A 26,823-nucleotide genomic window follows, 5' to 3' on the forward strand; every position below is an offset into this window, starting at 1 on the left:
TTTAATCATTCTTAAACATTTATGTTTATTTATATTAAAGTGAAAAATGGAGAGAGAACCCTTTAACGATATAATTATAAAATAAATCTATTATATAATTATAACATAATGATGTTTTTTTTAACCATCAATTTTCTGTCCGTTAAAAAAGGTTACGTTAAAAAAAAAATAGCGAGCTAGTGAGACAGCTGTTTCCACTTTAACTGAGATTTTAAACGACCAATCGCAGACCTTTACCCGAAACACGTGATCATGATTCGTTTTAAAATAAACAAAAAAAAAAATCTTAAGTCATTTTCAAGGTATGATCGAGTAGCTCTATCTTTTTAAAAGTTTCCCCGTTGGAGACTAGCGCTTGGAAGTGCTGAGAGCCAATCAGATGGCAGCTTTTAAGATTCTGAATCTCGTGGACAGAAAAGTGTAAAAGAAATGCAAGGTGGTCCGCGGATGACGGGTGGAGCGTCTGAGGCGGAGACTAATGCTGCGTTCGATTTAATTCGGAAGTGGGATTTCGGAGCTCGGAATTATGTTATTTTCGAGCTACAAATTGCGGAACAAACACTTAAAGTGCTACTTTATTGATTGTTCGATGATGTTAGAAGTCGTGTTGATTCAACGTCACACGCTGAGAAGAATTTCCAGAGTTTCTGAGTGGGAATTCCAAGCTGAGGAAGTGTTTTCTTTGGGTTTTCCTAATCAGAGTTTGGAAATTCCGACTTCCAGACACTTTAGTTGAACGCAGCATAATGCGGATTTTTCCAGAAGGCACTCGCATGGGGCTAAAATTTATAAAAACTTAAACGTTTAAGATTCTGAAAATTAAAGTTGGAAGCATTCTTTTGTGTGATTATGAGAATAACTTTTGCGTGCGTATGCTGATCAGCCGTAAAGTGCAAAGCATATGTTCCTGACATAGCTCATTTGCATATAGCAACGCCCACAAAACTCCATAAAAGGTCAAGACAGCTTGGAGCACGAAATGAACAATCGGAGTAAAGCCTGAAAAACAGAAGTGGAAGTTCTTTTGACTCATTAGTATATTTGCCAATTAAAATGTTTAATATAATAATAATAATAATAATAATAATAATAATAAAAAGGAAGTATTAAATTTCCTCTTAGCTGAAGCGTTTATTTACAGTTTATGGCGCAGACAGAGCGGCCCGTCCTCCGATTATACGCCGCCATTTCTTTTGTCATAACTGAATGATTAGTATTATTTGTCTTAATTCATAGGTTTGTGTTGCCTCACTTTCTTTATTTTTTTATATTTTTTATAAAAATAACGACTGGGTTTCACTGAACGTTCTGGATGGAGCTCTGAGTCCCTGACCGAGTGAACTAGCTTGAGGATGTGTTTCTGATCGAGACTCCAAAGCTCTTCTATAAGTCGCTCTGGATAAGGACGTCTGCTTAACGCTGTAAACGTAATAAAAATTTACAATTTAAATATATAAAAGTGCAGTAACTCATTGCAGATGATATGATTTGAACTGGAACAAGTCGAGGTTTACGTTAGTTAGTTTTCTTACGCGTAAATTTACACACACTCAGGAGCACGAGTAGGATACGAACGTTTTTCCGAATTTACAGGATTTTCATGAACGCCAAATTTTGATTTAGACATAAATCCGTTCGTATCCAGCTTGATAAATGAGTAATCAGCGTAGGTGAAGACACGGTGTTTCGCTTTATTTCTTTCATGTAAATGTTTGTTACGAAATAACGGTCGTTGAGAAAACAAAAACAAAGTAGCTTGGGATTGTCCATATAGTTTTTTATTGCGTATACTGCCGAATAATCGAACGCTGAATAATGAAGGGAACATAGAGAACATCATTACATTATTATCGCACTATCGTAGCTTATTTAGTAGCTAGCTAACATGCTTATTAGTTGAATTAGCCTGAGGTAAGTCTAGCTGTATGATTAAATAACATAGTAAGATAATGAAATAAAGCATAAAGTTAGCTGTTACATTTAACCGACTCGTTACGTTATAACGTACACTTTGCACTGCGAGACAAATAATAATAAAAAAAACAAAAAAACAATAACAAACAGGAAATCTTGTTAAAACAAATTCTGTGCATTATTTTTAAAATGTCTGACATTTTATACGAAAACTAGCTAGTCAGGAACGAAGCCCATGTTACTCCACGTAACTCTTTGATAGTCAATGACTTTGTTGAAAGTTGAAATATTTTCCTTTTTGTAGGCCAAGAAATTTTCGTAGTAATGTTTTTTATCCTGGGGCAAAAAGTTTTCTCAGGACTTTTATTTTGTTTTTTTTTTTTTTTTTTTTTTGAAGCGAGGTTTTGGGTGTGTAAGTTGGTAATATGCCTAATTTTCTTAAGACGTCGGAAACAAGTGCACACAGAATGGATCTGGCATCGAATAACTGCCGCTTATTAGAAATCCAAGCCAACAGCGTTTTCTTTTTTTTTTTTTTTTTTCTCCTGCTGGCACGAGACCAGGCGACCTCTCCATGCATGTTTACAAGATTTTTTTTTTTTCCCTTTATTGTTTTCGAAGGAGCAGGGCTTTGATTTATATACTCAGATATCCTACGAATAATAGGAACGATATTTCTAGTACTAGATGTGCCAGTATAAATGTTTATACACCTTTATATTTAAACAGTATGTATTTTTACCACCATTTTTGTTCCATTTTACAAATAACTCATAAGTTATTGCTATATTTACGTGACTGAGTATGGCTAAACGTAATTATAGCGTAATTAACCAATAATTAGTAAGATGGCATTATTCTGGAAGGTTCCCTGTTGATTTCGCTCTTACTGCGTCCTCACACTGACTGTGTAAAACAGTTATCAGCTACGTGCTAGCTAGCTAGCTAAATTGTAACAGTGTAGTAACAGTGAAGCGTCTTGTGGGGTTCTTGGTACCTAGTTGCCTAGCAACCGTGTTTTATTTTAAGTAGTAATATGTCATATGTTTAACTTTCCCCACTCTGTTTTTTTAATGTATTATTTTTAAAATTATATTGAAGTTACAAACTGACTGGAAATTTGGATTTAGTTGACGTTTTATGACTTTATATTAAAAAAAAAAAAAAAGCGTGAGAGATTTTATCACCGTTATTAAAATTTTTTAAAAAGATAAAAATTAATTTACGAGTGAGAGACGCGGCGTTGACTTTGCGCAATATGGCTAGTTCAGGCTAAGCCTATGCTAGGCGTAATTACAGCGCAATTTTAGTCATTAGGAGTTTTTTCGTACTAATTAACAACAGATCCGAGGTCAGTGTTGATATTCCGGATGCTTCTCACGCTCACTGTGTCTACATGAAACACTCGTCGGCTACGTTTATGTTGGATAGATTATTTTACCGATATGTTGAAAACACAGTGGAATGGTTTACTTTTTTGCCTTTTATGGAGTTTTGTGGGTGTGGCTATGTAAACGTGTAAACGTGCCTTGAACCTGATTGGTCATTTACGGCCGATTGGATTATTATTTATCAGCGTGAGCACATGACTATGAAGAAAATCAGAAACCTTGGTATGAAAACGTTTACTCGCAACTTTATTCAAAGCTTGATAAAGGAGGCCACGTGTGTGTGTGTGTGTGTGTGTGTGTGAGAGATCTCATGACAACAGCGCGAATGATTTCCTGTTTCTATGGCAACGATAGAAACGTGCAGGTTTAATTTGTTCCATTTGCATTGAAGATAAGAAAACTGTGATCTGATTGGTTACAGTGGCACTGTGGGTGGAGCCTTTGATCTGATTGGTTACAGTGGCACTGTGGGTGGAGCCTTTGATCTGATTGGTTACAGTGGCACTGTGGGTGGAGCCTGTGATCTGATTGGTTACAGTGGCACTGTGGGTGGAGCCTGTGATCTGATTGGTTACAGTGTTGGGGGGCGGGGCTCCTTTGATCTTACAGACAGGATCTGAGAGCATCCCTCGCTCTAGTCCAGAGCTTTGACTTTAAAACACCGACAAACTAGCTAAGCTAAGAGCGTATCCAGACACCGAGGACAGCGGGATGTCTGCCATGTTTTTCGTTTTTTTTTTTTTCAAACTTTTCACCAAAGCTGCACAAATGTAAATATCGCGATATGCAAATCGTAAGAGCTTGCGATAACCGAATGATTCAAAAAGTTATGAAAAGTCAAAGTTTCCGGGCGACGCAGATGGCAGAGAATGCTTTCTTTTCCTCAGAAGAACATGAAACGTGTTTGTTGTGTATGTCATTTTCAGTTTTTAAATATAGAAATATGTATATAAAAATAATTTAAATTGATTTTACACACTTACAGCATTATCGTATCGCATATCGCATTATTTAACAAGTTCTCGCATATCGCATTATTCTTCAGTATGATTCTCTTCTCCGAAAATAAGGAATTGTTAGAAGGTCGATGTCCTCGTAGCGACACTGCTTCGTAGTTGTGGTGATTATTATATATATGTATAATGAGTATATAGAATACACACTGCATAACTAATTATCATAACCTCCGTAATGTAGCTTTGACTTTATGATGATTCACAGAAGCGCCGTCTGCGATGTGCAGATTAAAGCGTCGAGAGAGAAGCGAGTTATCAGACGTTCACACATGGCCGAGCGCGGCCTTATTAAGTTTCCGATATACTGTGGAGGCCTTTGTACTCTGGAGGCTCCGGGAGGCTGCGTGCTAGCGCGCATGGCTCTGGTGTTTTACAGCCGCCGCTTTGCCGTTAACTAGGTCATTCTGTTTCCAGCGCGTGACCCCACCTAGACTGGAAGTTCCCCTGTCCGTTTACAGATTTTATTACCTCACGGCTGGGAGGTCGGTGGTCCACGGCCACATCTGCCTCGCTTAGAAGTTCAGCTTTTATCATCGTTTATCCGGGTTTATACAGTGGCATGAAATGTGTGTGAGGATTGTAGGGTCAGACAAGTTCTGTGTGAAAACAGATGTGCATGTGTGTGTGTGGGTGTGTGTGTGTGTGTGTGTGAACCTAGTTTCAGTCGAATGACAGCGTGTTCGACAGGGTTGTGTAAATACTAGAGATGTGTATTTTGACAGCTCAATGAGCTCCTACGTGAATATTTCTGTCCAAGACCATGGATTTAATCTATCCAAAAAAAAATCCTCGTCAAATTAACACCAGCAAGACTTTGGCACACGTGAGCTGTTATCCGAGTCGCTCTGCTGGACGTGGCCGTATGCCTCGGTGTCTGGATACGCTCTTCGTTTCAGCCGGTGTGTTGATGGTGTGACGTTCTCGCAGATTTATACGACGCTTTCTGTAGTAAAATTTCCGCCGGTTTGTCGGCGGTGTTAAATAATGCGATATGCGAGAACTTGTTAAATAATGCGATATGCGATACGATAATGCTGTAAGTGTGTAAAATCAATCTAAATTATTTTTCTGTACATATTTCTATATTTAAAAACTGAAAATGACATACACAACAAACACGTTTCATGTTCTTCTGAGGAAAAGAAAGCATTCTCTGCCATCTGCGTCGCCCGGAAACTTTGACTTTTCATAACTTTTTGAATCATTCGGTTATCGCAAGCTCTTACGATTTGCATATCGCGATATTTACATTTGCGATATTTCGATAATTTGGATATACTGTGCAGCTTTAGTGAAAAGTTTTGAAAAAAAAAAAAACATGGCGGACATCCCGCAGTCCTCGGTGTCTGGATACGCTCTTAGCTTAGCTAAGAACAAAACCACAGTGTCACTGCGCGTTTCTATTGTTGCCATAGAAACAGAAAATCATTCGCGCTCTCGTCGAGAGATCACGAGTTTGAATCCCGACGCTGCCACAGCCGTCTGTGATCAGGAGTCTAAGAGAGCAAAATCGGCCGTGCTCTCTGAGTGGGAGGGGCTTACTCGCTCTCCCCTGTCAATCACAGCAGCACTAGCCAATCACAGCCGTCTGTAAGCTCTTGTATGCGGAAGAGGGCGGATAGCTCTTTCCTCAGATTGTGTTACGCCGCGCTGTGAAATTACCTCAGCTCTGTGGAACGAGTGTTTGGACTGAGAACATCGTGATAAACACACATCCTGAAGATGAAGTGATTACAGAGAAAAGACTACAATACCCTCTCTTTCTCTCTCTTTCTCTCTCCTTGTTTTACTGTCTTTCTATCGTTCATCCTCCCCCGTCTCTCTCTCTCTCTCTCTCTCTCTCTCTCATTTTTCGCCCCCCCCTGTCCACATTGTCTCTCTTTCTGTTTATGATTGCCTTGTTCTCCATCATCTCTCTCTCTCTCTCTCTCTCTCTCTCTTGTTCTTCAACCTCCGCCTCTCTTTTGTTCTTCTGTCACCCCCCTTTCTTTCTCTCACTCTGTCTCTCGTTTTTAGTCCTACCAATCTCTCTTTCTCTCTCTTTTGCTCAGCATCCTTTTCTTTCTCTCATTCTCTCTCTCTCTCTCTCTCTCTCTCTCTTTTTCTGTCTTTTACTTTCCATATGATCTTTAATCTGCACAGACTCTACACACATGCAGGGTTTTTATAGGAGTGTGTGTGTGTGTCTGTGTGTGTGTCTGTGTGTGTGTCTGTGTGTGTGTCTGTGTGTGTGTCTGTGTGTGTGTCTGTGTGTGTCTGTGTGTGTGTCTGTGTGTTTTGCAGAAATGCTGTTTTAGCTGTTTTGTTCTCCAGGTGCAGTGTATGTGACACATGAGAGAGAGAGATGGAGAGAGAGAGATGGAGAGAGAGAGATGGAGAGAGAGAGATGGAGAGAGAGAGATGGAGAGAGAGAGATGGAGAGAGAGGGAGCCTGTAGTGGGTTTTAAATGAAATGGTCTTGTCCTCTATGAAGGAAATGGCCTCGTCTGTCTCTCTCTCTCTCTCTCTCTCTCTCTCTCTCTCTGTAAGATATCCAGGTCTTTTGTGTATATGCTAAACACACGAGGCAGCTGTGTGTGTGTTTTATGAAAGCTGTGTGTTTGGTGTTTCTTTGCCCCCGAGTGCTGCGTGAGCTGACAGGTTTGCACTCGTGCCCGTGACCTTCACGTTCATACCACCAACGTCCAGATGTACACGCTTTTATTTAAACGTCTGTACGCTTTTACTTAAACGTCTGTACGCTTTTACTAAATGTCTGTACGCTTTTACTAAACGTCTGTACGCTTTTACTAAATGTCTGTACGCTTTTACTAAATGTCTGTACGCTTTTACTAAATGTCTGTACGCTTTTACTAAACGTCTGTACGCTTTTACTAAACGTCTGTGCGCTTTTACTAAACGTCTGTACGCTTTTACTTAAACGTCTGTGCGCTTTTACTAAATGTCTGTACGCTTTTACTAAATGTCTGTACGCTTTTACTAAATGTCTGTACGCTTTTACTTAAACGTCTGTACGCTTTTACTAAACGTCTGTACGCTTTTACTTAAACATCTGTACGCTTTTACTAAACGTCTGTACGCTTTTACTAAACGTCTGTACGCTTTTACTTAAACGTCTGTGCGCTTTTACTAAACGTCTGTACGCTTTTACTAAACGTCTGTACGCTTTTACTAAACGTCTGTACGCTTTTACTAAACGTCTGTACGCTTTTAGTAAACGTCTGTACGCTTTTACTTAAATGTCTGTGCGCTTTTACTAAACGTCTGTACGCTTTTAGTAAACGTCTGTACGCTTTTACTTAAACGTCTGTACGCTTTTACTTAAACGTCTGTACGCTTTTAGTAAACGTCTGTACGCTTTTAGTAAACGTCTGTACGCTTTTAGTAAACGTCTGTACGCTTTTACTAAACGTCTGTACGCTTTTACTAAACGTCTGTACGCTTTTAGTAAACGTCTGTACGCTTTTAGTAAACGTCTGTACGCTTTTACTTAAACGTCTGTACGCTTTTATTTAAACGTCTGTACGCTTTTAGTAAACGTCTGTACGCTTTTATTTAAACGTCTGTACGCTTTTATTTAAACGTCTGTACGCTTTTACTAAACGTCTGTACGCTTTTATTTAAACGTCTGTACGCTTTTATTTAAACGTCTGTACGCTTTTACTAAACGTCTGTACGCTTTTACTTAAACGTCTGTACGCTTTTACTAAACGTCTGTACGCTTTTACTTAAACGTCTGTACGCTTTTACTTAAACGTCTGTACGCTTTTAGTAAACGTCTGTACGCTTTTAGTAAACGTCTGTACGCTTTTACTTAAACGTCTGTACGCTTTTAGTAAACGTCTGTACGCTTTTAGTAAACGTCTGTACGCTTTTAGTAAACGTCTGTACGCTTTTACTTAAACGTCTGTACGCTTTTACTAAACGTCTGTACGCTTTTACTAAACGTCTGTACGCTTTTACTAAACGTCTGTACGCTTTTACTTAAACGTCTGTACGCTTTTACTAAACGTCTGTACGCGTTTACTAAACGTCTGTGCGCTTTTACTTAAACGTCTGTACGCTTTTACTAAACGTCTGTACGCTTTTACTAAACGTCTGTACGCTTTTACTTAAACGTCTGTACGCTTTTACTTAAACGTCTGTACGCTTTTAGTAAACGTCTGTACGCTTTTACTTAAACGTCTGTACGCTTTTACTTAAACGTCTGTACGCTTTTCCTAAACGTCTGTACGCTTTTCCTAAACGTCTGTACGTCTTTATTAAACATACAAATATCGCATCGTCGCTTTTATCGCGATACTGATATCGCATCATTGATTTTAGCACGATACCAACATCCATTTGTCGGTTTTAGCGTGAAATCAATATTGCATCGTCACTTTTATCGTAATACCAGTATCGCATTGTTGCGTTACAGTTTGTGTTCGGTTTGTTTGATCCCATCATGTGAAAGTTAAAGCATGCAGAAAATGTCTGAAGTTTTTGAAGTGTCTGAAGTCAGTCACCTCCACCCCAGTATTTAGTTCTCACTGGGTTACATGAGACAGGAAGTTAGATGTCTTTCAAAAAGGCTGTATGTTTAGTTACAGCAGGAGAGCGCTAACTGCTCGCTTTTCTATTACGTGAGTTGGCAGATGCCCGTGATTGGCTAGTGTCGCTTTGGTAGATGGAAGCGAGAGGAAGTCCCTCCCACTCAGATGGAAACCTGACGAGAAACTCAAGATAATCAAAACGCCCCTCCTGCGTGGATAAAGAGAAGAAGCGATAACGTTCCTGAAGATGTCGCAAAACTTAGAGTTACAGCTTTACCTCTGACTGTTACGAAGCACTGACACTGGAGACTCCTTCCATAAACGTTAAATAAACTTCTCTTTACAGAAGACTTTACGGATTTGAAATCCTGTGCACGGTTTTCGATGCTGTGGTGTACAAGCGGTTGTGGTTGGAATAAATGATGACGCAGCAAGAGTGTGTTTCAGTTTGTCCAAAAGTTTCGATCGATGCCTTTTTAGAAATTAAACTGAAAATATGTGGCTGGAAACAAACCTAATGACTCATCACCTGCTCTGAAACTCGAACTGTTTCAGAGGGCGAGGAGTTTCTGCTTTTCTGAACTTATTTTAGTTAGTGATTTACGATGACTGCAGCTGAGACGGTGTTCAGCAGCGCTGCAGCGAGTGCGAGTGCATTTCTTTCTGAACGCCGAGAGCGAGGCCGTGAGGGTCGAGTGCACCTGCAGCTCCGCTCAGAAAACACCACAAATGCCTCTTTACTCATAAAATGGCTGTTTCTGCTAAAGCGAGACTCATTATGGGTCATTACCAAACACACTGGAGTTTACACCTTCATTTACTCACCAACCTCTCAGCTACCACTAACACTGACACACGGAGAGAGAGAGAGAGAGAGAGAGAGAGAGATGGGGGAGAGAAAGAGACGGACGGAGAGAGAGAGAGATGGGGGAGAGAAAGAGACGGAGAGAGAGATGGGGAGAGAGACGGATGGGGGGAGAGACAGAGAGAGGGAGAGGGAGAGATGGGGGGAGAGAGAGAGATGGAGAGAGAGAGAGATTGGGGGAGAGAGAGATCTTTTTTTTTAAGATTGCCAATATTTGCATTAATGCTTAATTTCTGTTTTCCATGTTGTAAGTAATTTGTTTGTTAATAAACAGTTGTTCTCTTTCCTGTAATGCTTTGGCAGCACTGTACATGTACACGGGCATGCCAATAAAGACTGTGAGAGAGAGAGAGAGAGAGAGAGAGAGAGAAGAAGACGGACACACAGAATGTGTGTGTGCGTATGTGTGTGCGTGTGTGTGTGTGCGTATGTGTGTGTGTGTGTGTGTGTGTGTGTGTGAGAGAGAGACAGACAGACAGACAGGTAGAAGGTGGTATCTGTTTCCACACTTTCATCATCAGCTCTGAATCCTGAATGTTTTTGTTAAACTCTGATTCGTGTGTCTCCTGATTTTTATCTCATTTTTATCGTTTATTCCTCTGAACTTTACTGGAATCTGTTCATACGGCAACCTCCAGTTCCTCTGTCTTCTGTTTCTCTGAACACAGCGCGGTGTTTTCTAAACCACTCCGTCCTCCCTGTCCCTGTACCTCGTCCTCGTCCTCCCTGTACCTCGTCCTCCCTGTACCTCGTCCTCCCTGTTCCTCATCCTCCCTGTACCTCGTCCTCCCTGTTCCTCATCCTTCCCTGTACCTCGTCCTTCCCTGTCCCTCGTCCTCGTCCTCCCAGTTCCTCATCCTGCTTGTCTTCACCACGGCTTCAGTGTCTGTAGGACTGCAGTGAAAAACAGCCTTTAGCATGTCGACACAGAGTGTGTGTGTGTGTGAATATGTGTGTGAATATGTGTGTGAATATGTGTGTGAATATGTGTGTGAATATGTGTGTGAATATGTGTGTGAGTATGTGTGTGAGTATGTGTGTGTGTGTGTGTGTGCGCCTCGTGGCTACAGACTCGTAAAAAAAAGGAGGCGGAGCTTAATTTCCCCCAAAGCGTTAAATTCCTCCTCGTAGTAAAGAGCCAGTGTGCGTGAGTGCTGCGATTCTGTGATATAATCAAACCGTCACAACTGGGATCTTGCAACACATCATGCTGATTAAAGGTTTGTGTTTAATGGCGAGGTTATTATCTATACGACTGTAACCTGTTTATTACGGCCTGCTGGAGAACCCACGTGTCATCACACAGTCTCCAGCGTGGCATGGAAAGTTTGAGGTATTCCGCAAGTTTTGAATTGTTTCTTCCCCCACCCTTTTTTTTTTTTTTTTTGGTAAAGATGTAAAGTCTGAAAGATCAAACGAAAGCTAGCCGAGTGAACGAAAGCGAACCTAGCAAGCTGAAGCTGCCCAAGCGAGCGAAGGCTACTCCAGAGAGCAACAGCTAGCCTAGCATAAGCGATAGAAGGCGAACTGTAGACAGACATTTTGGGGCGTGAACGAATAAAGAGCAAAAACTTTTTAAAAAATACGAGGTTTACTGTAGGACTGGGACTTGTAGGGATTTTTAGAGTGCTAAGTTGCGATTTCCAGGGAGTTTCCCGAGAGTCCTTGTTTTCACTTTTATTTCAATTTTATTAAATGAAAGTTTACATGCTGCTTAAAACCAGGTACAGGTGAAGGGAAAAGTTTAAGGTCGGTGTTGTAATGTGTCATATTAACGTGGTCATGTGACTAATCGTGTTAGCATGCAAGCAGATAAGTGTGTGTGTGTGTGTGTGTGTGTTTGTGTGTGTTAACAGACTGACATGCTGTACGGTTGCTCTGTCATTGCCTCTGGCTCAGATAAAGCCGTGTAACACCTTCGTCCTCATCCTTTCTGCTCTCTCTTTCCCTTTCTCTTGTCTTTGGAAGTTTTTACTTCACCTAAGGGACGAGAGTCGTGACTTTAACCGTCCAAAAATAACGCACATAAAGGTACGGAGCCGATCGTAGTGGAAGCGCGCGGCTCAGAAATCCACCTGCACGGCTGTGAGTCACTTCTCTCTCATGCTTAAGGACGTGTTACTTCTGTTTCATTTCAGCTGTAACGAGTTTCACTCCTTTTTTTTTTTTTTTTTTTTTTAAATCAGAGTAACATAAAAGCATAAACATTTACAGTAGTGATTGTTCATCTGGAAACCTGATGTTCATCTGAAGTGCTTTCAGACTCCGGTAGGAAGGCGGACTTTAGAATTACGTTACGTTAGAAGTGATTCGCACGATCTGGTTTCGGATTTTTAATTTTTAACACGGTAGCTATAAACCTGTTATTTATTTCGTACTAGAGCCGAAGCAATATAATGTCGACTTCATGATGAATTATTCCTGAGACATTGTTGGTGTCGTCGATGTTTTTAATAAACATTACAAACTCGGATTGAAATGTTAAAATTATAATTAAGCAATACCGGCGCGCCTGCGATTAAGCGTAGCTAATCATGTTCTATAAACAACATCGAGTTAAGTGACATTTCAGAAACTATGGCTGAATGTTTTGTTTATTTTTTTTTTTGCTCCATTAGTGGAAATAGATCCCGAAGAAGCCACACCCACTTTGTAGCGCGTCGTCTAGCTAGCTAGCTCACGCTGATTTTGTACTTTCCTTTTCATCTTCATCTGATTTTAAATCAAACGTTATTTTCATGAAAAAGTATTTTTTGTCGTATGCGCTGACGATGGAGACAGTTTCGTAACCATAGTAACCGTTTCGAAACTAAGAAACACAGTGAGCACAGACGAGCGGAGTGAACGCCACTCGACCAATCAGATTCATGGACTGGAACTCGCTGTTGTATAACAATAAATGAAATACAGTTAATATTTAAAATATAACATAGAAAAAGATATAGTTTTCATATTCTGCATAAGTAATTCATTGTTATAGACATTTAATAAAAGTATCATTTAGTAAAAATGTTTTTATATAGTACTTCTTTTTTTTTTTTTAAAAAGTAACACTACTTTGGGGAAAAATCCATTAAAAAAAAAAATAATAAAAAATAACAAGATATTAAAAATACTTTGAAAAGATAACACTACTTTGTTTTTAAATAATACAACCTTTTAAAATAACTTAAAAAAAACTAAAAAAAAAAAACATTAAATATTACCTTTTAAAAATAACACTGTAAAGAAACTAAAAAAAAATGCTATTTAAAAAAACATTTTAAAAAGTATTTTTGTTTTACTTCTGGAAAGTTCTAACAAACATTTTATATATAAGAAATGAATTATACATAAATCAGTAACTTAAAGATAATATCTTTTTAAAAATACAAAAAAAATATAACTTTTACTTAACTTTTTATTAACAACTACTTGTTTTAAAATAATGCTACTTTTAAAGAAATGCATTTAAAAAAAAATCATTACTAATATAACTTTTTATTTATAAAAAGTTGTGTAATATAAATAATTTTGTCGTATTGCTCACTCGCGTCAGCGCCGTTCGTCGTGTAGCTACAGTGAAAAACTAAAGCAAACTTCACACTGAACATTGTTTTGGCTGATTGACTTCATCTGGCGTAAAGAAAGACATTTGTTCTTCTAAATGTAATTTTTGGTCAAACGATCAATTTTAACACAGACGACTGAGAAAACACTTTCTGAGAGATAAGGAGTGTTTTTGGAAGAAGTCTGCACTAGCAGAGCGTTCACGCCGGACTCTACATCGCCCGCTGTCTTTATTTCTTTCTCTCTGGAGCGTCCGTGTTTACTCAGCCCCAACTCCTGACAAAAACCCGAACACGCTCCTTTCCATCTGCTGTCCAAATGTGTTTTTTGTTTTGTTTTGTTTTTTTATTTTTTTGTGAAAGCCGCCACGCTCCCATTGTGGCTTTCCACATGCAAACGCTGAGCTCTGGCTTGTTTTTTTCCGAGGCTCCGGCGTGTCCTACGCCTTTCAGGTGTAACAAAGACGAACGATCGAACGCACGCACTCATCCTGGAGGCAAAGCGTCTGTCGCTCACGGTTATTATTTCACCGCTGCGTATTGATCATGAGAATGTGTTTAACCACTGAAACAAAAAGGGAAGGGGAAAATAAAAATACGCTCCCGGCTCTACCACTTGTATCCGAGAACTCTGTGTGTTTTATGTTTCTAAAGTCTGCACGCGTCGGCGTCAAATTCCCTATAATGTTACAAAAATATATTATCACCGTACTGTTGCATGATATATATATATATATATATATATATATATACAATACGATATATCATTTAACGAACAAAAAGTGCTGCGTTAAAACTGTAAAAATTCACAACTGTTAAACTGAGTTTGATGAGAGTTTTATGTAATGCCTATGAAAAAATTTCCAACTGAAAACAAGGAAAAAAAATTAAAAGAAAAAAAAAAATCCAGCTGCTTCTGTTTGGTTCCATTTTGTTTGTAATTATTTAAAAATAAATAAATCAATAAATAAAATATTATAATACCGATGATATCTCAGAAAAGTGTATCGTGACATAAACGATCACAATCTCGATATCGTATCGTCATACCTCTACCTTCCTGTCCCTAATACGGCGCACGTTAGAGGTGTTTCAGCGGAAAATTCCAGATGTTTACACCATGGCACGCTAAGACATTCCTTCTGTAACTCATCGTCTAGACTCGGCTCCTGTAAGGCGTGATGAGGTTTAGAAACTGGAGCTTAGTAATCTCCCAGAGATTATTAAAGATTAATTTAAAGTCACGTCTGGTAGCGTTTCATTAAAGGTGTCATTCGAGTAGCGTATTTGCGTTTGGGGGGTTTTTCCTTGTGGCTAACGAGGCCACGCCGTGTCCGTTTTGTTTCCTCCTTCGGGGTGAAGCGTCACTCAGACTGGGTGGTCGGTTTTCAGCGGTGATTATCGGTGATGTATGAACGGCTTCAGCCAGGAGACTGGAATGTTCCTGATTATACATCACTGAAGGGGAAAAACCTGCTTCAAAATCTGTGCTAAAGAGCCAAGTTTGGGGCTGAAACGATGATATCGAAATGACGTCACTGTATCGCAGATGTGCACTTCTGAGATCTATTTTGTAATTTGTAATTTTCTAATTGTTATCAACTCTGACTGAAAGAAGCTGACTAGATGCTAGGTTTGTACTGGTCTGAATCTTTAAAAAAAAAAAAAAAAAAAAAAAAAAAGAGAGTTTTGCAAAGTTTTGTTGAATAATTTGTTTTTTATAGACGTTAAATAAAAGTATCAACCACCAGTTAGATCTCCGCTATCACACGACAGCTACCAATCCGCGAGGGTGAATCCGGTTTTCCAATCCGGTTTCCTCTGAGACACCTGAAGTCAGCCATCTGCCCTCTTCCACATACATGAGCTCACGGATGCCTATGATTGGCTGCTGTCACTGTGACTGACAGGGGAAAGAGAGAATGCCCCGCCCACCCAGAGAGCACGGCAAATTGTGGCTGTGGCTCAAATCTCTGGACAATCGAGCGAACACTTTTCTGCTTTTACAACATTTTTTTTTACATTTTTTTAATGCAGTTTATTAGCAAACTTTTATATCGTGATACGCATGTCTTCAAGTATCGTGACCACGATATCATTGACCACGAAGGTCTGACATAGTAACGCGATATACGTCGGATATCGTCTACAGATGGACTGTTGAGCTACGTAAAACCCAGTCTGAACGAATTTCAGTCAAAGGTATCAAAATATTTAAATATATTACGTTATACTAAAGTTACTTCGAAAGCTTTGAAAAGAAAAAGTGCCTCAGCTTGCAGTGCATTCTGGGAAAGTTCAGCCAGAGACGATAGTAACAAGGTAACACGTAACACTCAACATAGTGGCTGTAGTACATAAGCCCCTCCCCTCCTGTAAACAGAGCCAATCACGAGCCAATCAAGACGTCACAGACTTCACTCGAGTTCACGCAGAGGTTTTAAAAAGTGCATAATATTTCTGAGTAAATGTAGTTGATCACTTTTAGTCATGCTTAATGTCTGAACGCTAACAAGCGAGGGAAGAATATAGCTAGTTTAGCATTACGCAAACGTCCGTTAGAAATGTCTGAAGTTCGTCACGTTACTACGCGTCGATGTCGCGCTGTCAGTTTGACTTCGCACTTTGTCATTAAATCTTTGATTTTGTTAACTTAAGCAAAAGTCAGATAGTCAACAACGTACATAAACTTTAAATGATAAAACTTTAAAACTTTCATTTGTTAGTAGAATGGCATGACAAATAATTTTACGAGCTGCGAGTTAAAAACCAGCGTGTTTTATCGTGCCACCGAACTGCTGTTTTATTTATTTCTAGAATATTTATAATTAATTACGCATCCATTATTTCTAGTAACGTTTTGTTGCTCTAGTATCCTGACGTAATTTTTGTATTTATTTATTTATTCGTGATTTCGCGTAGCTGTGTACACGGTGTGACACGTTTTGAGTCCGAAGGAACACCTGAGTTATTTTATTACTTCAATTATGTCTTCTTTTGTGTGTTTTTTAAAAGCAGCAACGTCGAACTAGAAGTGTCAGAATGATTACGTAATCACTTATTCGCAAATATTTGGTAACTAATTTTAAAATTCCACAAACCTACAGTATAGAGTCAGTAAACCTGATGTTCATTCCCAGTTATTTTCCTGATATGATCATTACTGCTAGTCGGCGTGTTTTAAGTAGCTGTGCTGTAGTATGGAGTTTATTATCCAGTAACCTGGTTGTGTATTTCAGTATTTATTCCACGCTATGCTTTTCCTTTGAAAGCTCAAATCATTCATCGTATGCCAAGTTTACATAACAGTTACCCTTCTGGATCACGTCCTGCGTGTGTATGTATTTTTGCTGGAACGTTTCAATAAGACCGGTTCTGCCCGAACGTTTGGTGATGTAACCAGACGAGACGAGACGAGGCGAGCGGCGGTCCTGAAAACAGCCGAGTGATTGTTGAACCTTTCGACGTACATATGGCAGTAATCAGCAGGGTTACAGCATGAGGAGTGTTCAGTTCACTGAGGAAAGCGTGTGTGTTTTGATAAACGCAGGGTCAGTGCTATTCTCAGCCCGTGTCCCGATGAGCTGATTACACGACTCGGCCTTAACCTCTGGACATCGGCTCGCAATAAAGAAGGATTACACGAGCAAGCGAGATCGTGGACTGTCAGGGTGTATTTACTGAGTTATGGCATTGTCATAAAGGCTTGATAGGACTTAAAAGTGCTTTTAGTACCTTTGGTTTCAGTTAGGATACTGAGGTTTCTTTTAGTTAACCCTGATGGACATTTGGCTAAACAGTAGGTCTGTATCTCCAAAAAAAAAATTCCCTGAAATGACTGAAACAAAATGAGTTTATTATATTATACACCACAGCGCAGTCGAATTCTTGGCTCTGATTGGTCAGAAGGTGTTGATTTAACGTAGTAGTAATCCAAATCACAGGTTTATATTAATGCGCTCGCTCGAATACGTCATCGTTTCTATAGCAACAGCTCATTCACAGCGAACACGCCACGTAAACGAATTAAAAAATGAGCGTATTCGTTGTTCTGCACGCAGACGTTTATTTAACGTTTTCGGAAGGAGTCTCCAGTGTCAGCGCCTTGTAACAGTCCGTATCTTTAAGTTTTCAGGACGGAGGAGTTTAGGTTTATCGGTAACATGATGAACTGTGTCGTCTTAAGGGGACGAGTGTTTATAGCTGCTGTAACATAAGTGAGAACAGGAACACACTTGTTTCCTGGACATTCACCAACATTTAACGTAACAATAAACTGATTAAAAAAATGACATTCTTTAATTAATAAAAAGTTGTAATTGTCGACGAATTGTTGTGGTGTCAGAGGAATAAAACACTTCGGGACGTGCTTTTATAGGAAAACAATAACCTTCGGGGTGGTAACCGTAACCCCACTTCTTCACACCACCCCGGAACTGATTATTTTCCTATAATAGCACACCCTGTCACGCTTTATTCCTCTCAAGAAGTATCACTCAGCGGGGGGGAAAAAAATGAGACAACATTTTAGGCCATAGCCTCTTGTGGATCTGGTCCTTCTTTTGTTGTTTTTATGGCGGCGTGGGAAGCCGGACGCTAAACCCGCGTCTTTTTCTTTTGTGTCCGCAGGGTCAAGAGGGCTCCTCTCGAAGAACATTCCAGAAGTACCAGGGGGCCAGATGGGAGCGTAAGCAAATCATCTACTGCCGTGTGCGTGTGTGTGTGTAAAGATGGACGCTCGTAGATTTTCCACTCGCTGAAATGGGCTTTCGCAAAGATGTGTGTGGCCATGGTGATCATTCACACTAAAACACTGGAAAAGAAGGGTGTCGATGATGTAACCTCCAAAGAGTCGACCTTTGACTTGGTAAGACTGAAGCGGCTGAACCGCTCCATTGCTAACGAATGTTTCTGTAATGACATGATGAGACAGCGTTGCATGCAGCTGACGTCTTCATTTCCCTCAGGGAATTCGCAGGAACAAGCAGATACGACTGCAAAGGATTTTCACTAATAGAGTTTACTTTCTTGGGAAAAACCACAGGCCCCGAGCCACAGGAAGTGATGTGGGAATTGCTTACGTTGTGCTTATATTGTGTTGGACAGAAGGCATGTTTTTGTAACAGCTTGCCATGATTGCACTGTAATAAGTGCAATTGTTATCATCTAGTGACTGGAATTTTGGAAATCCTGATCACATGGTGCTTTCTTTTGGGCCACACCAATCTGACTCATTACTCACTCGGGCCTCAGGCACATCCTGGAAATCTTACAAACAAGACTTCCAGTCAGTTGGAAAATGAGAAACTGATTAAAACGTGTCAACAAGGTTCATACAGATAACTGAACGTCTGAAAAATGCTTTATTTCTCGTTTCCTAAATTCGAAATGTGTGCAATGTTGGATATAAGAGTGCGTGTTTATAGATCCGTAACAAATTTTAGTCGTGTTTTGTTGTGTCCATGAAGGCGTTAACTGTTAGACGTTATAATCTGATCTCAACGCTGGACAAAAAAAAAAAATTTAACGTTATATTTAACGTCAAATTAGCTGCTGTACTGTAAGACAGAAACCGACTAGGTCTTGCCTTGTATAAAACATTCCGAACTTCCTAGAAAGCGTTTTTAAGCACTGAAATAAAATAACGTACATTACAAAATCATAATATTTGCTATCTAGCTAATTACGTCAAAGCCGTTTGACTTATATTAAGACCTATATAAAGTTTGAAAAAGTGCTCAAAATGCGTAAATCGTATTTGACACAAGGTTCGTACAATCTTTATAAAGCAGCTTCGCAATAATAATGATTAAAAATAGAACTCCGCAATTTAATTAGCAATTGAAACATGCTGTTAGCTACTAAACCTCATTTAGACCTCAGGATATACGTCGTTTTTAATGGCACAGTATCGTCTGCATAGGAAACATACCGACGATATCAACTTTCGGTTTGAAAGAACTTAAGATGGTGGGTCGCGTTTCCGTGGAAACAACTAATTCCCGATTGCTAAGTCCGAATACAATCGCAGAGCTGCTATAGAGACGCTATTTTTGTGCTATTTCTGTTTTCTCATCACACATAATGAGTAAAATCGTCCCTCGACACGTTTTTCGTCAGTTCTTTAATATCGTGCACGACATTGTTGTATAGCTAGCTAACGTCGGCAGCCATGTTGGCATTCGTTCTAAAATCGATGGTTGGAAATTAATTAACTAATTACGATTTTTCGGTTTATAAGAAGCGTTCGCGTCTTTCGTTGAACTCCTAAAAACCAATCGAGAGCTCTGTGAGGTCACGTTATAAATGAACGCAACCTAAACATGGCGGCACTTTCCACAGTTAAGCTAGTTTAATCAGAATTACGTAGACGATGTCGACTTTCGTTTTTTTGGGGTTTTTTTTTGTTTTTTTTTAAGAAATATACAGACGATATCAACTTTCGGTTTGGAAGGAGTTAAGCCCCAAGGTAAAATCACAGAGCTGCCATCTTGGAATTGCAAACGTAACCTGAACGCATCGCAGTGTTCAAAATGGAGATTAAAAGACACTATTTTTGCAGTATGCACTTTCTTTCATGTATACAAGTCAACCCCCCCCCCCCCCCCCCCCCCCCCCCCTTTAACCACGACTCTTTTAACCGTGGCCAAACGTGAAGCATTTAATCCAAAAACTACACCTCGAGCCCCAGACCCAGTGAGCGTCTCTCTCCTCCTGCTAGCTAGCATCTGCTTTCAGTGCACCAGTTTCCACGGGCTGAGAGCCGATTGTGGTTTGCTTGAGCTCGTCATTGTTGGCTGTGAGCTTTTCAGAACCTAACGGCGGGTGGGAGGCTTCGGTTTCCTGCCTTCATTGTGCACACACCATCACCATCACCACGGCGGAGGGGTTTCGCTTGCCCGTCCTAGCCGGGTACATCGTCCCATTTGTTCACGCTGTCTCTTTTTATTAACTACAATTGGCGTTTCACAAGTTCTGACTTGTAAGGAAGCTGGGGTCAGAGGTCACCCTCAGCCATTGTGTGGTTCCTTTGGAGAATGTCAAAAGTTTAGGGGTTGGGATCGATGGTTCAGGGGCAAGTCCGTGGATTTGACCTCATAACCTTCTGGCGGTTTTTCTAAACCGTTTTCTAAAATGGACGTTTTGTTTCCACAGCGCGAGCCGTCGACCATGAGCCAGGGAACGGCCCTCTTCTCCTGCGGAATCATGGGTAAGTGGTGGAACACTGTTTCTCGTGTTACCCTTTCATCCGTACTTGCTTTTTTGATCGTTGTCCAACATCCCAGCATCTTAGCATCCACTCTGCGTCTTAATCGCGTGCTTGGCAGCTTGACGGATCACTGGAATGGACAGACGAACACTTTTTTTTTTTTTTTCTTCCCCACCTCTCTGAAAAGCCTGAAATAAAAAGTGCGGTGTTGTTTGGCTCCCTGAACACTGAACACCTGGCCCTGTCACCTGAGAGCGGTTAGCTTTAACGCTGTGATGTCGCAGATGTTACCACTTCCGATAAGGTTCTCCTGAGGTGAAAGTTGCTTCAGTGCAGTGGATAGAATTTGCTGCCTCTAAGAAAACACTCCTGACATCACTTTGTAAACCATTAAAAATTATTTTGATGCCCAAGAAACTAGTAAAAACTTCACATTCATTAAACATCCATGAATATGCGTGAACAATATGCCAGTTAGGACGTCCTCACGAATCTCGCAAATCACCTGATTTCGGAGTTTTGTTTTGCATCGTAATTTTCATTCTGTAATTTTTAAGAGCAGCCGATCCTGTTAAAATATGAGGTTGCTATAGCAACCACAACACCAAGTTAAAAAGCTAGCTAGCTTATTCCGAAGATTCTGTGGCTAAAATTGTATATATTACTTTGGCATCCTTTAATAATTTGCATATCGGATATAATAGGTTCACGCCTTTGTTACATCCCTAACTGTACTCAAATATGTAACGTTTAAATCTTTTAACTTTTCTCGGATCCTGATTGAATTGTAATTGTTTTTCTATTCTAAACCTTTCTGAATACTTATGTACGTATGTAACTGATTTGGGGGCGGGGTTTACGTATGACCTCAGCTAGTGATGTCACAAAATAAGCTATACCACTTCGAACCAATCACATCCAGTATGCAGATTATCAGATGATGATGTGCTACCTGGAAACATTTGGCCACAAAACCTACACGCTAACTAGCTAGCTAGCTAGCTAATCTGGTTAATATTAGTGACTAACAGTATTGTAGGTTACTCATGTCGACCTGTGACTAATGAGAGTTAGACGGTTAGCTGAGTTAGCCGATATTAGACTGTATATTTATGAATATTCATAGATCCTGCCATTTAATTACGTAATTTATTTTTTCTGTATAGATTGCATATGATGGATATGAAAGTGAAATATGAGCATGTGGATGTGAAAAGCTAATAAACAAACCGAAGGTCAGAATGACGCCATTTCGTTTTTGTGCGAGCGTCTAGCCACGCAGACGAACGCCAGTGCATAACGCCACGCCCACGTCGCCGTGTGCTCTCGCAGGCGCTTATTGTTCACCCCCACGTCCGCCAGCACAGGGGCATTTTTGTTTCTGACTTCAGAAAAATTCCTCCCCCTCCTCCTCCTCCTCCACTCACCCTTCCTTGTGTTGAGTTAAAAATGTGAGGCGCTAATTTCCTGCTTGACGTTAGCGAGGAGATTTAAGCTTGAGGAACTACCTTGTGCTGCTGAACCCTGACCTAGAGAACATCGTGTCTCGTGCAGAAGTCATAAAAGCAGATGTTTTCCTCAGTGGGAACTCTGCTAAGCCAGTCCGTCAACAAGTCGTCTGTGGTTTTTAAAAAAAAAAACAGGAAGAAGCATTACTTTCACCAGGAGAGCATTCTGTCTTTGCTTTAACGTTGCGCTGACGTTTTCCAGGTGCTGCTCCGCTAACGTCGGTTTCAATCTCCGTGCAAGCGATCGGGCGGCGTTTGCGAGTGAAGCTCACGTGTCTAGACTACTACAGATGTTGTGGCGCGTACTGGGACGAGGCCTCCCTCCGGTCCTGGCAGCCTGCCACCAATCAGACGCAGCTATTTCTGTCTCGTAACGCCTCGGTTTCACTCGCACAAATCCGGCCTGATTTTTTTTTTTTTTTTTAAAGACTCTTCCTTTTCGCACTCCAACCCCCACGTTCACGTTTACGAGCAGCTCTTAATGAAAGAGCGAGCGAACAACACGGCTGAGAACCTTCTGCTGTTCAGTGTCTCTCTCAGCCTCACATTCCTCTGAATGATCTAATGGGGTAGAAATGAAGGTGTTTTTACTCTATTTTATATTTTAAAAAAACAAAACGTCTCCCAAAATCATGTCCAAATCTTCCGAGACTTCATAAACGTCCATTTATTTAAAGTTTATACGCAGCAAAAAAAAACGTTTCTAATCGCTTTCTGTTTATATTTCTATTCTTTTCTTTTCTATTTCTATTCTATTGATATTTTAATTCCATTCGTATTCCTACTTATATTTCTAACTTATTCCAAATCTGTTTTATCTTATTCTTTACTGGTATATTTCATTTCTATTTCATTGTCTCTTTTTTTTTATTTTATTTTATTTCTATTTTCTTATCTGTTCCTTTTTCTATTCATTTTCCTGTTCTTCATTTTATTGATTTTCTTGTGTATTTTTTAAATGACCATTCTTGTTTCTCTTTTGACTCCTTTTTAAATTTTATTCCCATTTCTATTTATTTCTACTCATTTCCTGTTGAGATTCTATTCCAATCCTGTTTTCCTATTTCTATTCATACTCTATTCTTTCCTAGTCTCTTTTTGTTTATATTTCTATTCTTTTCTATTTCTATTTTATTCCAAATCTATTTTATCCTAATGTGTACTGGCATATTTCATTCCTATGTCTTTTTTTTTTAATTAATTTCTATTTCTTTTTCTATTCATTTTCCTGTTCTTCATTTTATTGATTTCTATTTTTATTTGTTCTATTCGAACCTGTTCTGTTGTATTCCATCCTATTTATATTCCTATTTATATTTCTAATCTATTCTTTCCTATTTCTATTGTCTTATTCTACTCTATTCTATTCTATTCAATATTTTATTTAAAAAAAAAAAAAAAAGTCTCCCAAAATCATGTCCAAATCTTCCGAGACTTCATAAACGTCCAACAACATTACGCTCAGCGATTTTATTTAAAGTTTATACGCAGCAAAAACGATATCTTAGCGCAAAGAACATCCTGATATAGCTCCTGTTTCTCTGCCCCCAAAATTTTATTCTATTTCTATATTATTCTATTCCTATTCCTGTATTTTTAAATTTCCAGTTCTGTTTCTCTTTCGATTCCTTTTTTAAATTTTATTCCCATTTCTATTTATTTCTACTCGCTTCCTATTGTATTGCTATTCTATTCCAATCCTGTTTCTATTCATATTCTATTCTTTCCTAATCTCTTTCTATTTATATTTCTATTATTTTCTATTCCATTCCTATTCCTTCTTATATTTCCCTTTTATCCCAAAACTATTTTATCCTATTGTGTTTCATTCCTGTCTTTTGTATTGCTTTTCATTTTATTTTATTTCTATTTCTTTTCTATTCCTTTTCTATTCATTTTCCTATTCTATCCTTGTTTCCATTTTATTGATTTCTATTTTTTTATTTGTTCTATTCGAACCCATTCTGTTGTATTCCATCCTATTTATATTTCTATTCTTTTCTATCTTATTCTACCCTATTCTCTTCAGGCCTACACTATTCCCATTTATATTTCTATTCTGTTTCATGCTCTCCTATTCCATTCCTATTTCTGTCCTATCATATTCTATTTATATTTTTATTCTATTTCTATTTCTACTAATGTATTTCTGCTCTATTTCCATTCTAATCTGTCCAGATCAATTTGGTGGAAGTCTGTTGGCAGAAGTAAAGTCATCAGCCAGTGCAGTAAAAATGTCATAAAAAAGTCTATAATTAGTTAATAATTAGTTAATAATGATCTCATAATCAGAACATTGACATTGAATAACACTATTATCAGAGTTCTCACCTGATAATAGCTAAAGAATATTGCACATGAACCACTCCTTTTTTTTTTTAACTTAACCATGATCAGTATCCTAATGATCTCACTGTAATGACTAAACTCTTATTAGCTTAAAAGATTTGAACATTTCTTCCTTTTTCTATTCATTTATTTTTCTATTCATTTATTTATTTGTTCGAATAGAACAAATAAAAATAGAAATCAATAAAATGAAGAACAGGAAAATGAACAGAAAAAGAAATAGAAATTAATTTAAAAAAAAGACATAGGAATGAAATATGCCAGTACACATTAGGATAAAATAGATTTGGAATAAAATAGAAATAGAAAAGAATAGAAATATAAACAAAAAGAGACTAGGAAAGAATAGAGTATGAATAGAAATAGGAAAACAGGATTGGAATAGAATCTCAACAGGAAATGAGTAGAAATGGGAATAAAATTTAAAAAGGAGTCAAAAGAGAAACAAGAATGGTCATTTAAAAAATACACAAGAAAATCAATAAAATGAAGAACAGGAAAATGAATAGAAAAAGTAACTGCACAGACTCAGTGCTGGGATTTATACACCAGACTCATGAGCATTCCTGGCTTCCTGTTTAAAGGGCGTTAACTTTGACTGTAACGATTGTCCTAATCCATCAATGTCATGTTTATATATTGGATAATTCTCCATTATTATGAGTATTACCATGGCGAAGTGTTGTCTTACATGAAAAACATGTATAAATGACACGTTGTCAGGAGCAAACTCTGGAATCTATGTCGTCTAACCCGTGCCAGCTTATGATTCAGATTTTCTGAAGAAGCTAAAACGCTGTCCGCATGCGGAAGGTGTAGCCCAGGCAGCGAAATCGATAATTGCAGCACAAGCTGAGACAAATATCTGAACTAAACAAAAAAAGAGAACAGTTCCATGTGCTCTGGTTTGCATTCTTGCTACATTTATTTAATTATTTATTTATTTTGCCTATCAGGTAATTATCACTAAAGAGCTGTGAAATATTGAACATTATACTCCTGAGATGATTTGTATGATTTGTATGATTGAGAAAAAAGCAAAGCTCCATCCACATGCCTAAGCTGTAACCTCAGAACAACCTCGGAGAAAAAATTTTAACTAAATGGTTCGAACTGAGAAATTATGTTACGGAGGCGGCCATCTTGTTGATTGCAGGACGGCAAAAAAAACCCAAACTAGTACTTTTTTAACAAACTGGCTGCTCGGTGGTCGCGGGTTTCACTGGTAACGTTTTACAGCCACGTCTCCCACAGGCCCCGCCTCCAAATGTTGGAAAAGTTGAGATGATGATGATGATGATGATGGTGTCCTGTTGTGGTGGTTGTAGACTCACTGCCTTCCAGAAGTTGAGGTTGTTTGAAGTTTAGTGGCTAAAACACTCCTTTAAAGGACTAAAGAAGAAACCATGTCTTCTCTTTGCTTTAAAAACACAAAAAGCTGTGATATACACCAAAAAAACCGTACTGAGAATTTTACCAGAACATTCTGACTAGCTGAAGCCGATAACTTACACAATGCAAGACACTTTGCTCCCTCTGTCCTTATTGATTCCTTGTCTGCGTTTGTTTTCAGACTTGGTTAGCGTTGGCCAGCGTCCTGTGGGTTCGAGTCTGGAGAGTCTGTGGGACTCGGGTGCGAGCAGCGCCAGCTCCATCAGCGGCCTCCTGCGGGACCTGAGCCTGAGCGAAGCGCCTTCACCCAGCAAGCGCCAGTGCCGCTCGCGGTCCTGCTCAGACGAGCTGAGCTGGCGTTCGCCGTGGCGTCCGCAGGCCTCGCGGCTTTGGACCACCGTGGAAAAACGGCGCTGCCACAGCGGGGGGGCCATTTTGCCCTCGTCTTCGTCTTCATCCTCTTCCATCTTCTCCAGCATGCAGCGAAGCTCCAGTTTCAGCTTCCCCACCCGCTCCAACCTTCCAGAGACGCCATTTCCTCAATCGTTCACAGCCGTGACTTTCGACCCGACCCGCCCACTCTGCTATTCTCACGAGAGGATTTGCCTGGCTGAGATCGACGCCGCCCCAGAGACCGGTTCTCCAGACTCCGCCTCCGAGGCGGTAGGACTTGCACGGAGCCAGTCGCAGCCTTGCGTACTGAACGACCAGAAAATTGGGATGAAGCGCCGCCGACAGGACGAACCCCACAAACAGAGGCCTTCACTTGACTTGGCTAAGATGACCCAGGTGAGCTTAAAGCTTTTACTGAAAAGTTTCACGTTACGCTACTAAATATTCATGTTCTCAATCTTAAGCTCCGCCCATGTTTGGTTGCAGCTGTTATCGACATCAAGGTTGACAAATTCCAGCCAAAATCGTCGAGTCAAGCGACTCTAAAACTATAACAGATGAGTTTTTTTTTTAGATCAGGAAACTTTTCAAGCAGAAGTCCACGTTGGTGTTTAAATATGCGTAAGAAAGAAACGTAAAGAAAACGAAAAAATCCAAATGTTGCCTTTCTCAGCTATAAAACTAAAGCCTCATCAGCTGTCA

At 39.5% G+C, this 26,823-nt stretch overlaps 1 protein-coding gene across 1 annotated transcript in view; it reads left to right on the forward strand.

The window, feature by feature from the left end:
* The window catches only part of fam53b (family with sequence similarity 53 member B), a 38,079-nt gene that overhangs the window by 2,072 nt on the left and 9,184 nt on the right, over nucleotides 1-26,823 (forward strand). The window contains exons 2-4 of the mRNA XM_026915619.3: nucleotides 17,899-18,136; nucleotides 20,425-20,479; nucleotides 25,910-26,517. Of these exons, the coding sequence (XP_026771420.3) occupies nucleotides 18,047-18,136; nucleotides 20,425-20,479; nucleotides 25,910-26,517 (753 nt within the window). The 5' untranslated portion in view covers nucleotides 17,899-18,046. The remainder of the gene's footprint in view (nucleotides 1-17,898; nucleotides 18,137-20,424; nucleotides 20,480-25,909; nucleotides 26,518-26,823) is intronic.

This window comes from Pangasianodon hypophthalmus, chromosome 12 (assembly GCF_027358585.1).
Source record: "Pangasianodon hypophthalmus isolate fPanHyp1 chromosome 12, fPanHyp1.pri, whole genome shotgun sequence".
NCBI lineage: Eukaryota > Metazoa > Chordata > Actinopteri > Siluriformes > Pangasiidae > Pangasianodon > Pangasianodon hypophthalmus.